The sequence below is a fragment of the Ambystoma mexicanum genome, chromosome 13 (genome assembly GCF_040938575.1).
Source record: "Ambystoma mexicanum isolate Mex_15411 chromosome 13, UKY_AmexF1_1, whole genome shotgun sequence".
NCBI lineage: Eukaryota > Metazoa > Chordata > Amphibia > Caudata > Ambystomatidae > Ambystoma > Ambystoma mexicanum.
In genome coordinates, this window is record NC_090938.1 from 399664502 (window position 1) to 399677533 (window position 13032).

General features: G+C 46.6%; 1 protein-coding gene across 1 annotated transcript in view; it reads right to left on the reverse strand.

The window, feature by feature from the left end:
* Positions 1–518: 518 nt before the first annotated feature.
* NEDD8 (NEDD8 ubiquitin like modifier) overlaps positions 519–13032 on the reverse strand; it is a 104845-nt gene continuing 92331 nt past the window's right edge. Inside the window, exons 3-4 of the mRNA XM_069633982.1 lie at positions 1038–1120; positions 519–922 (exon numbers count right to left, since the gene is read on the reverse strand). Coding sequence (XP_069490083.1) covers positions 829–922; positions 1038–1120 — 177 coding nt within the window. The 3' untranslated portion in view covers positions 519–828. The remainder of the gene's footprint in view (positions 923–1037; positions 1121–13032) is intronic.

Consider the following 13032-nt stretch of genomic DNA (forward strand, 5'->3'; position numbering starts at 1 on the left):
CAGCGCCTGGTGGAAAAGTGATAGCGCCTTAGTGATAGCACCTTTGAAAACAGTAAAATAGGGACTGTGGAATCTGTAATCCTAGCCGGTAATTCATAATTTTAATGCATACAGGAAATAGTGGAGCTATCCCTTCCCTTTAGCCCAACCACTATACAACTATATACAATAATGTGCAAATAATACTGCTTTGTTACAGTTATTTAGATTGATTTGTTCAATTTTTATTCTGACAGAAATGAAGGTTACGAACAGCATTGCTTTTAGGATTACTAGTAGTAGAGACTACTGAGTGAAATAGAGGCAGTCTTTCCATAGTTTAAGAATGGCATCGTGAGACATGCATGCTGTCCATGCCTTTTCTGAGTACAGCTCTGATAAGTGCAGCTAAACCCTGCAATATCACACACAAAGGAAAAGGTATGTAAACTGAACAGATGGGCACATCCAAAGATGAGCAAACCCACACAAATAGGGTGACAGGAAGACCAAAGCATAGACAGACCATAAAAGCATGCTAAACAAAACAAACCTCTTTATTTGGAAGCCAGAACTCAACTCACAGCTTACACAAAATGGGTAACGAAATGAAGAAAAATACGTTTTTCTACATGTTTATCATACAGAATATGGTTGGACAACTCCTCTAATTGGGGGGGGGGGGGGGGGACAGGCAACAAAAAAAAAATGCATCAAATGATCAGAGGAGCGAGTCTCCAGCTTCTTCCTCCCATCGTCCCTGCATGCATGGCCAATAAGATTCAGGGCGATCTGCAACAGATTATATCGAAGGTTTGAGGGCTGCAATGAGCAGGGATCCAGTTACCATCACCACTGAACCATGCCCCCTCGGAGAGCCAGCACCAAGTGGAGCACTGAGCCACCACATATCCTGTAATCCATTGCTGACTTTTCATCATTCCTGAAGAAAAAAATAGATAAATCAAAAGATCAGCAAGAAAAGGACATAGGTTAAAACAGTGTCAAGCTGCCCATTACATCAGCTTTCCAACAGTCCCCCTACTCCCTCCACTCACATTTGTTTGCCACTGTAGATCAGCCGCTGCTGCTGGGGTGGGATTCCCTCCTTTTCTTCAACTCGTTCCTTTATTCTTTCCACCTTGGAGGGTTAGACAAAACATTTTGACAATTAATGTACAGTGGTGGAAAAGCACAATTATTGAGCAGCAAAGGCTAGTGTAGCCTTACCAATGTCAACCTCTGGGAATCAAGAGCTGTGCAAAAGCCTGCCACCCAAGAACTGTAAGGCTAGAAGGTATAGCTTTGGCAGTCTACTTTAGGTCACAAAAAATGTCTTCAGTCATCAGCACTCAGTCGTCGCCACACGTCTGAATAGGAAATCCAAAAACCCTGGAAACCATCAGTCTCACCATGCCACATCACCCAGTGCAGAAATGGACTCCCAGAATTCACCACTCGTTAGATGGAAAAACCAGACAAACTAGCAGAAACAAATATGCAACCTGGAGATGAAACATCATTGAGAAAACCCTAATTAGGTCCAAGTAACCATGAGGGACCAAGGATGGGTATAACCAAAGTTACCTGGACTTGGCCCATAATTACGTAAGAGAAGGACTACATTTTCCATAATCGCTCTTCTTGCAAAGGAAATCCCTGACAGACTAGAAAAGAAAAATTAGATTCAGGACCAAGCCGCCAGTGGGAATTACAAGAGTCCCATCAAGGTGCTTAAAAACTCAAAGGGGGCAGCCATTGGGAATCTACAACCCTCCCATACGGACAATCAAAATAGGATAGCGGGGGCATGGAGGGAGGCATAGAGCAGTCAAAGAAGGCTGGGGAGCAGGAGGATAAACTGGAGAATGTGCGCATAGGGCAGGAAGGAAAGTTAGAGGCAGGAGAGCAGGTAATGAATAAGAAGGTGGTAATAAGGACTATCAGGAGTGATGGTATCCAAACTTTGTACCAATCCTTCCTAAACATTGTTGCCAGGCACCATCCCCAAATACAACAGATTATATTATCTATTAAAAGCAGTCACCATACTCCCTTATTGGAGAGCCTCTCACCCCCATGGCCATTCTTCAAGCGCCCCTAGGGTGGGGCAGCCCCACAGTTTGAAGACCACTATTTGCCAGACTAATTGATTTTGGTATGCATTAACAATGAACTTCACAATCAGAAGCAGCAGAGCACTGCACAGAGCATCTAGATATAAAATAACAGAAATAAACACGAGGACTTCATTCTTTACAAGTTTTACTTCTTGTAAGGGTGCAGAAGGAGGAAACTGACCGTCATATTGGTTGCTATAGACTTATTCACCAAGAAAAGAGAAAACCTTACTGTCCCTACTTCTATGAGGGGCTTCCCTGCCGTAACTAAAATAATAATGGGTCTGTCAGAATGTCCTTGTAAACTAAAGAGTCCACCGTCCTGTGTCAAAATCATTTGTCCCTTACACTTATAACAAACTAGAAGGCTGCGTCAATGTTCTTGTAACTAGAGTGAATGACTCCCTGCCCCTTGTCAAAAAACTTCCCAGACAAAGGACTGTCAATCCTGTAACAATCCGTTTCAGAAGAGTTCTGTTTGCTCACGCCATAGGGGATGAGGGGGGGATATCTCCCTTCCCTTGGATCACAATAGTCTGTGGTTTGATCTTTTTTGCAAATTCAACTACCAGGAGAATTACTCCCTTCTCCTGGTATCCTGCTTTCACATTCACTTCACACAGCGGTACCCAGGGGGAATGCCTCCCTTGCCCAAGGTCAGTGTTCACAAATGATACAAACAGTTTCTTAGCTTCTCACAAGGGGGAATGACTCCCTGCCCCTGGCTAATTTATTCACAACCAATATGCCAGGAGAAGGTCTCCCTTCTCTTAGTACAGACTTTGTTATTATGGGTAATGACTCCCTTCCCCAGACTCTTAGTCAACCCTGTTGGGTTTTGTATTCCCCAGCAGGACTCCCCCTTCCCCATAAGTTTCACAGTTCCACTCAACCAGCGACTCCCTTCCCCTGGTCTCGTTGATCCTTTCTCTAGGCTGTCTTGCCACAGTTATTGCCAAATGTATTGAGGGTCCCAGGCCATGGCTTCCCCACGTATTGAGCGTAACCAACTTGGTTCACTACCCTATCAAGTACTGCCACGGGGAAGATGGCCTGTGGGGGTTCCTTCAATTTTGGGGGCAGGTCCCAGACCAGTGTTTCTTTGCTCTTGAAGACTTCGTTCGCCTGCCAAGTACTGCCACAAGGTGGACGACTTGTGTCTTTCTTGATTACTTGTATTAAGGTTTGGGGAACTTGTGTACCCCTGTTAGGGAGCCACATCCCTTTATAGCTCTCCCTCCTCTCGGGGTTAAGGGTTATATCCCAGGCCCTGAATTATGGATTTGCCACTTTGGCCTTTTTCTGCGGTATCCAAGACCATCTTGTATCGCCACCGGCCAGCCCGTTCACTCCTGTACCTTTGTGGCTTCCGCAGGCCACTCCTGCACTGTGGCGTCTCGCAGCCTCCGTCTCCCTGCAGTATGCGTAGCAGTTCCAGACCACCTCCCCTGCAAGGTCGGTTTACTGCTTTGGCAAAGGTTCCCAGACATCGTACTGTGTGGGGATGCCCCCGGCTTCTCCTTGGTGCCCCAGTCTGCAGCTGCCTGGATCACACATCGAGCCGCTTCCGTGTCCTCAGTTCCTCCAGAGACAGCTGAGCGCAGTTCAAGTCCTTCATTAATTTGATTTGTATTTTGCCATGGATGACCAGAATACTCAGAGTTCCACTGAGTATTCTTCATTGTTCCGCACCTCTTCGTCCCAGTACGTGGCCTGTAACCTCTTCCTAGGTTAGTCCATGATCTTTTTCATCTCAGTATGGGTCAGACTTACTCACAGATGTACATGGGAGTAATAGGTAAGGTATGGGGAGTATGGGCTTGTGTAGGGTATATTGCGTATTCCTGAGATTTTCTTGCTTGTTCCCAGGTTATCGTACAAAAATGTCAACAAAACAATTCCGACCTGTACAATATTGCACATTCGGCGCGTACAAAAATTATGACTAAAGTTGGTCATAATTTTGGTACGCGAAAAATGCAATTATCCCCTTATTGAAATGAAAAACAAAAGCGGAATCCATTACACACAATAAGGGGAGTGGGGGGTGGGTGTCCTCTGCTGCCCTTGTTCAGTGTAATGAGCTTTGGGGTTGCAGGGGATAAAAAAGGAAAAATAAAAATGTTTTTAAAACAAAAGACAAAAAAAAAAAAAGAACCCTGCAGCATCAGCTCCAACCCACATTTTATTTTTATATTTGTATAGCACACTGAACCTGGAGGCATCTGGGCGCAGGCTTGAGGGAGGAAGGGAATACTTACAAACACAAGTTTACTGGATTGATAATTATGCATAAAGAGGTGATACATACATAACATTGGTAGCTGTTCGGATAAAGTTATTCATGCAGAGGGCTATGGCAGCACAGCTAGTTTTGCAGGTCTTGTGTAAATAGCCAGGTTTTGAAGCCTTTGCGAAAGACCAGGCGGCTTCTGATGTTAGTGACAGTGGAAGGGTATGCCAGTGTTCAGTGGCTACCACAGGGAAGCTGCGACCCCCCAGCTTTCTGTTTATATCTGGGGAAGGGGGGGGGCGGTGTGAGTGTGAGAGAGAGAGAGAATAGGCAGCACGGGTTGGTCTATTCAATGGTTTTTGACAATTTTAATTTGCCCTATATCTAGGGGCAGTGTTGGCCAGGCACTTGTGGGTCAAGGTAAGAATTTTGAATACAATGCGCTCATGGACAGGGATCCAGTGGGAATTTCCGTATGGCAGTGGAGATGTGATTTATTTTTATAGGGATGCTGAGGGCAGCTCTTTGCGCATGGTTTTGGACGATCTGATGTTATGAATATTAGAACCTGCAAAGAGGGCATTACAGTAATCAATCGTAGAGAGAATAAGAGCTAGCTCTCATGAAGTGCCTGCCGGCATTGATGAGTTTAGAGATATGCTGCTGCACATGCAACAGAATTTACCTGTCTGGTTAAGGAGAGGGAGGTGTCCAAACAAACACCCAGGGTTTTTACTTCTTTAGTTACTGTGAGAACATTCCCATCAATGATGAAGGCTTTGTAGTGCTCTTTGAGTTTAGTTAGCTGAGATCCTATAAGGAGTAACTCAGTCTTCTTGTCGTTGGCACAGGCCATGCTGTGCCTTCCAGGCTTGAATAGTTTGGTGGCTTGAATAGTTAGGTAGATTTTGCTAAGAGTTGGCATCAGTATAGTAGGTGCCTGAGATGGGGGAGGAGGATTTGGGCATCTGCATAGTTGGTGTAGGTGATACCCAAATCGTCCAGGAGGTCAAAAAGGGGCTTAGTGAAAATGTTGTGAAGTGTTGGGGACTCCGCAGATTACTGGGGCTGGAGGGGAGGGGAAGCGCTGCTGTGAGGAAGAAAACCTGCATAGTTCTGTTAGTAAGGAAGGATTCAATCCAGGTTATAGCTTTGGTGGAAAAGTGAGCAGCAGAAGATGGGTGTTGGCAAAGGATTTTGTGATCTGCAAGATCGAAGGATGCTGAGAGGTCTAGTAAGAGGAGTAGGGCTAGTTTGCAGTGGTCTTTAAACTCGTCCATTGGGAATGGATTCCATGACGTGGCCGAGGCAGAATCCAGATTGTCATAGGTCCAGAGGTTGTTGGATTCCAAATGCCTTTGGATTTGCGGGTAGGCTGCTCTGTCCAATATTTTGGGAAGGAAGAGTACTGAGGTAAAGGGGCAATAGTTGGTGAGTATATTAGGGTCTAGCGTGGGTTTCTTGAGGAGAAGAGAGGGAACACGCTAGTGGGAAGGGAACTGATGTCATAGGGATAGAGGGGAGTCATGGTCACACTGAAGTGTGCTGCCAAAAAGGTAAGTAGGTGGTGGGTTCAGGAGGGCTCACTGCCCCTCGCTGTAATTGAAGTTGACATTTCCTTAGTCGACATGTTCGGTGGTGCAGTGATCACAATGATCCGTTCCCGTGGAGGGGGGAGAGGGGGGGTAATATGGGCTACTCAAGTTTTAAATGTCATCTTGTAATCTTCTCGATTGGTAAAAATAATGAATACATGGCTAGGAAACAATAGTTATACCTCTACTCGCTCCCTTTACCCATTTTGTTTATTGGGGAGTATGGCAGGGGAGAGACAAGGGGGTCGGGGGGGGGGGGGTGTGAAGTAAACCTTGCTTCACACGCTTAGAAAAAAGCAACCACCAACAAGACGGGAGACTATTTGGAGGGTTAGGTCACATCTTTTAAGCAGCACACATTCCCTTCAGAAGCAGCTTGGCACAGACATACAGGATCAAACTAAACAGATCTGCGTGAAGTTACTGAATACAAAATTTATATGGAAAATTGTGGGTCAGACTTTTGGGGGTCGAACTTTTGGTATTAGGTAATTTTGTACAATACCGAACTAAACAAGTGCATGCAGGGGTTGACGGGCATAGGCAGGGGAAGACGGATGGTGGACGTTGTGCAAGTGTCAGTGTAATGTGTGGGCTAGTGTGGAGGGGAGGTGGCAGGGGAGAAGGGGTGCGTTTGCCTCTGTGTTTGATTGTGTATATTTATATGTGGGGGGGGTTGTTGATTGTTAGTGTGCAGGATTAAAGGGCGAGTAAGGTGGAAAAAATACATAACTAATTTTTGTGTGCAGCCTTTAATATTCAATCACATGGATCCAGATTGTTTATTCAAATAAAAAGAAAAATGCCTAACTGGCCCTTCTAAACCAAAAACTAAGGGTACTCGTAATAAAAAATAAAGAGTCCAGAGTCCAAATTCCTAATTACTGACTGGTCCTACCACTTTAGAAAACCTAACTCCAAAGAAAAGATGGCTTGTACCATAGCCTCTGAATGGGCTTCTGCCTGGCCCGGCTCTATTGGGGTCTCCCGCCCCATCCCCTTTTGGGAAAAGATGGATTCTTCTTTATGTATTTTTCTAGCTGTTTACTACTGGTTAATTCCTGTAGTAACCAGTAGTACCCCCCCCCACCCAAAATAATCCATAGCCTGGCTGGTTCTTAGTCAAGTAAATCTCATAAATTTGTCAGCTTCACCGGCCTTAATAGAAAAACACACAGATCCTTTTACTCCCTGGTTCACAGGACGTGAGCTCATGAGTTTTAGATTCTTGTACTGCGAGTAGCTTCCCCAGCAGTCATACTATGTTCCCATGTGTCTCACCTCTTTTTACTCTGGTCTTCTGCCCATTGCACTCTTACTACTATTGCATAGGCTGCAAGCCGCCAAGAGCGCATCGTTTTCACTCCGTTTTACCTGGGTCTTATATCCATACTCGTTTGCAAGCTTCTCATAACGAGAATGGCTTTGGCAGTCTGACCCCAGAGCTCACTGTCCTCGCACTGAGAGCGTTCACTTCCCTGTTAGAGCTGGTCAGCACTGGCACTCGGTATGTGGAGCTTATGGACTCAAGTCTCATTTCTGGGTTCTAGTCTTGGTGTCGATTGCTGGGCACCCAGCCCATCTCACTCCTTTAGTGGTCACACCAAGGAAGACTGTTTGATTTCAATCTCGATTCCTTTCCTCACATGAGCCTCTTGCGGCTCTCACACCAGCTACGCTAGCTTAGTGGCTTCCTGTAGCTTTGCCCCACTAGGACGTGTCCACAGAAGCTCGCCTCAGCGGATCATAGATTCTCCTTCCTCCGTAGGAGCCACTCACGTCATAGGTCTTCTCTCCCCATCTACAGTTCTGACCGACTTTAAAATACATCATAACAATTGAAAAAGGTGTGCCCTTCTTCCTTTATGGCATTGTTCGGGTGAAAGCCAGCATTACCTGAAGCCAACAGGGTGGAATGAGGATCACTGGTATTTGTAGTTAAAATCTGAGAACACAGTTTTTCCAAATCCCATGTAGGCAGGCAATCGGTGAGGACCTTGTTGGACAGGGAGTCCTCGTCTCCCAGAGGGGTGTCACTTTGTGAGGTCCCACTTGCCAAGACTACTAGCTAGGGTCTTGCAGACCGGGCTCACCTCCCTAGCCTCACAAGGGGTGCTCCCCTCTGGGGAGAAGGGACGTATTGCATAGATTATTCACAGTGTGCAAAACATTCAGGGAAGATAAGAGGCTAATAGGGCTAAAATCGGATTTAATGGGACAATTTCAAAAATCTCAAAGTCCAAAGTACAGAATTTCTTTTTTTTCTACCCCATATAAATATATGGGGTGTGGGGAGATCCCCCTCCCACACCCCTGCTGCCCCCCATATCAGTCCACCTTTTTTTATTCACTTAACCCCCTCCACATATATATCTGGTGAAACGGGCTCTTGGAATTCAGTATTTTGGGTCTCGCAATAATTGAATTTGTCATGTTGGTATGATACCTCTAAAATCTATTTTGATATGATGATGTATGTGCTAGGAACGCTATTTTAAATGCCATTTTCCTTTGACAATAAGCGGACAATTGTATCAGAGCCAGCACAAGATGCGCTTTCCTCTATTTTCAGTGGTATTTGAGTCGCTGATGACCTCTGCCGACTAGGAGGATTCAGATAGCCAGACCTGCTGATGCTCCGGTAAAGAATGTTAGTCACCAAGAGCAGACCTAGAGAAATTGAAAATTGCTCCCGCTGCCATAAAGTGCTACGACTGGGCAGATTGGCATAAGCTTCTTTATGCCAAACATGTTCCTTTAGCAAATGCCAGATGTGGGGCGATCCAGCTTCACAGAGTCTGGAAGACTTCTAGAAGGTGGACACTGGGCAGGGGAGGCAGGGTCCTTGTTGAGAACTGGGGTTAACCAGGGAGCTGTTAATGGCTGTGCCACTAATGGGAGAGTGGTTAAATCAGTCAGGAGCCGAGGGTGGCAGGAGACAGGGCAACACACACAACAAAAAGATTCTCCTGTGCCCATACTCTAGGTTGACTACACTATCTTGGGAGGCAGAATTCTGATCTCCTTGAGCGATCAGGGAGCTCTGGCCTTCAAATGATCAGGCAAATGATGGTTGCTGACAGAAGCATGAACAGGATCACTGCTAAATAGTAGCTTCAGGAAGAGCCCATATTCCAATTATGACTAACAAACTTGAGCTGAAGAAAGCCACACAGATCTCTCTTTTAGGCAGAGTCTGGATTAAATACATTGAGGGACCTAAGGAAACAGAAGGCAACGTGCTCTCATGTGGGAGAGGCAGATCATGCCCTCCATGGGGAACCTTCCCTTCACATGAATCCTTATGCCATGGCGGCCAGATTAGTCCCAGTGGAGGGACTAATGGAGCAGGACTTCAGCATAACAGTTGGAAGGGTGACAAGCATACGACGGCAGATAAGGGAGGAGCAGAGGACCAGGGCACATTTATCAGTTTTAGCACTCTGCAGCCAGGACCATTTAAAACTTGGGGAAGGTGGTTGAAGGGCGGTGGGAGGTCAGTACAAAACCGATCAAGGGTGAGACAGATGCACGTTCTGGGTTAACAAATGAACCAAAAGGACACAGGCAGTGTCTTACTTGTGGATGTGGTCTTGGCCGATTCTGCAGAGTTTTTGGTGGTGGTGATTAGAGCAGTTGGCTCCCAACCAAAGAGCTCACTAACTGTGCTGCTGATGGCGAACAGTGTTGGATATCCCAGTCTCCTCGAATAATTCAGAGGATCTCGGCTGACAGTTGCAGCCACAAAGAAAAAGGATTGCATTTCAGCGAACATTTTCCAGACTTAAGTCAGGCTACTCAGCAGAAGCAGAGGGCAAGGGTGGACTTGCACAATAGGTTTTTGCAGCAAGAAATACAGGCTTCACTTGTGCACCCAGCGCAGCTTAACATTACGCACTAGGACAAGACACATTTGTCTTCTAGGAGGTGGCATGAATGTTCCTCAACTTTAATTAGGATTACAATACCAGATTGTGGAAAGTCTCTAGTAAGTAGTTGTTTGAGTGTGTAGACCTTTATCTGTGTGAGGCGTTGACAGATAGCTCATTTAGGGTGTGGGCTTCATTTAAGTTCTGTAGGTCTTTTGCAAACTTATCCTCGTTTCATACCCACCTCCCCTACTATTTCTGAATCTGTTGGTAGTTACCGGGATGAGTGAATCAAATACTTTGTAAAGTTAACTTTGATTTCAGAGATACAAAATGGTGATCCACCATATTTGGAGTGAGAAGTTAGATGCGGAAGAGAAGAGGCAGCAGGATGCTTTAATTTGAGTGACTTAAGTGTGGATGATGTATCAGTATTAGCGGTAACCCGTCAATTTACTGAAAATATTAAGTGGTAAATTTCACGGATGACCAAAATACCGAAAACATTAAATATATAAAGGGTAGTGGGATAAAAGGGTTAAAATGGGCCGGTGGCATTACAAGGGTTAAAAAACAGGGGCCCCGGTGTTCATCAGTATTTTGTCTGCGATTAAATGTACCACTCCAATGTCCGTCGATAAAAAAAAAATCACAACCATATTATCCAGACCATGATTTTCTTGTAGATGTATCTTGTTAGATCTGCCTTTTTTTCTAATACAAAGTTTCTCACCCCCCCCCCCCCAAAGAAAGAACTCCTCCCTAGCTCCCGAGACCAAGCTTTATAATTTTACTAAAACAGAACGCTGAACAGAACAGTCCACTCCGCATTGGCATCTACACGCCCACCTCCCACTTCCATCCAGCCTAGCATTGTTATCCACGAGTCTGGCCCCATGTATGCAGTCTCGATACCATCCCCCAAATGACAGGGATATTAGCAGAAGAGCAGTAGCTGCCACAACAGTTCTCCAAACTAGTAGGAGCCCCAGTCTGCCCCCCCCGCCCCCCGCAAGACTGCCAGTTTCATCAGCGGGCCCCAAATGTCAGGCTGGTATTGGGGTGACAACATTCATCTATAATGGGTTTCGTATGTTTCACAGTAGGCCAGAAGCCGCAGCCAGTGTTGTGGGGCATGAGGGGGGGGGCCCTCTGTACCATGCACCCACCACCAGTGTTCTAGCTCCATATTCAGAAAACGCCCGAGACGCATACTGGTTTTGTCAAATAAGTCCAAGTACCATATTCTTGGTGACTTCGGAATGGAGGTACCCGTCATGTCGCAAGTCATTGCAATTATTCAAGCCCAAAATTCGTGCAACCCAGGACAGTCTAATGCCAAATGTATAAAGTCTGCATAATCTTCCTTGCATTTCTCACACCTAGCCGATCCATCTGGGTAAATCTTTGCTAGCTTGGCCAGGGTGTGATAACTGCCCGGCTAACTATCACCCAATCTCCATCACACCTTTCCTGAGAGCGTAGAAACGCTGGCCATCTCCCAGCTTAATATCTACACTGAATCTGTTGGTTGTCTTCATGACCATCAGTCTGGCTTCAGAGCTGCCAGATGGAAACTGCTCTCCTGAACATCTGTGAAGACCTGCTCTCCAACCTTGATTCCAACACCCTGTGTCCTCATCTTGCTTGATCTCCTGCCTTTGACACGGTCAACCATGCCACCCTGCTCAAATGTCTGATAACCTGGGTATCACTGGTCAGGCCCTGGCATGGCTGACTTCTTTCCTCTCTGACTGACCCTCCCAGGTCAAACTTGGGTCCTTCCTCTCTGCCATCTTTTTCTCTACCTGTGATGTGCCCCCCCCCCCTCCCCAGGGGTCCAACCTCTCTCCCTGGCTGTTGAACCAATACCTGGCACTTCTTGCCCATTGCATTGCCGCTCTCTGCGCCAAATTTCAGTGCTATGCAGATAACACTCAGCTCATTTTCAGGCTACCTTCGGCCACTGCTTCTCCGTCTCTCATCACCGGCTGTCTGCTATCCAGGAGTGGTGTGCCGCCAATGATCTCTGCCTTAATGCCAGCAAGACTGAGATTCTCCTCATCGGCACACCCACTCCCTCCTTTCCGGTCGCTCTCTGGCCGGCCTCTTGGCCCTCTTCCTGCTCCCACCTGTGAGGCTAAAAACCTCAATGTCATCTTCGACTCCACACACTCCTCTACTCACATCTCTGAAGTCTCTAAGAAGTCACACTACCAGCTGCACCTGCTTAGAAATATTCTTCCGTTCCTCTCCTTCCCCCAGAAGCTCACTGTCTCCAGAGCTCTGGTTCTCTCTAAGCTGGACTATTGCAACAGCCTCTTTCTAAATCTGCCTGCCTCTACTCTCCGTCCTCTGCAACTCATCCAGAACAGGACTGCAAGACTTGTCCTTTGCCTCAAGCCCATGGATCGTATCTCTCCAGGACTGAAATCTCTGCACTGGCTCACAGTGGCTGCGAGGATCAAGTTAAAAACCCTCTGCATTGTCCATAAGGCCTTCGGGGGCCTCAATACCTTCAACTCTCTTCCTAAATATCTTCCTTCTCAAGCGCTTCGCTCATCCGCCTCCCAACTCCCTCAGGGTCAGCCGCTTCCGACCTCGAGGGAGTTGTTGGTAACGAGTTGGTGGTAGATCTCCTCCCTATCGAACAGCCTCTGTGCCTCCCTGAAACTTAAGAACCATCTCCAGTTCTGGAAGCACCTCAAAACCCTTCTCTTTGCTTCTGCTTTTTCTCCTCCGCTCCCCTGCTGACCTGGTTGAAACTGGCTCCTGGTCACCCTCTGATCTCGGGCCCAGGTCCCTCCCTCTGCCTGTCTCTCACACCTGCACTGCCTGCCTGACAACCCCCGCACTTGGGGACGGTTTCTGTATCCCTACAGTCCCACTACCAGCACTTTATTTCTGCACCAACCTTTGCGCTTGCCACCTGCCGGCCGTTACTTTTTAATTATTGTTATTATTCTATTCCCATGTACTGCACACTTCCTTCCCCCAACCCCACAATTTCCCCTTCCCCCATCCCATGCACTTGCGTGATCTGAATGACACTTGGCCTAGTAGGATCGTGGTCTGTCTTCCCTTCGTTCCCCCTCCCTTGCCTCGTTGCGCCTTGAAACACTTATGATATGGCATTTATAACGTGCCTATACACAAGTTTGATACAAGTATTTGTAGTGCGTTAGTCTAAATTTGCTATTCAGGGCCACTGTTTTTGTAAGCGTGCAGGTCGGTTT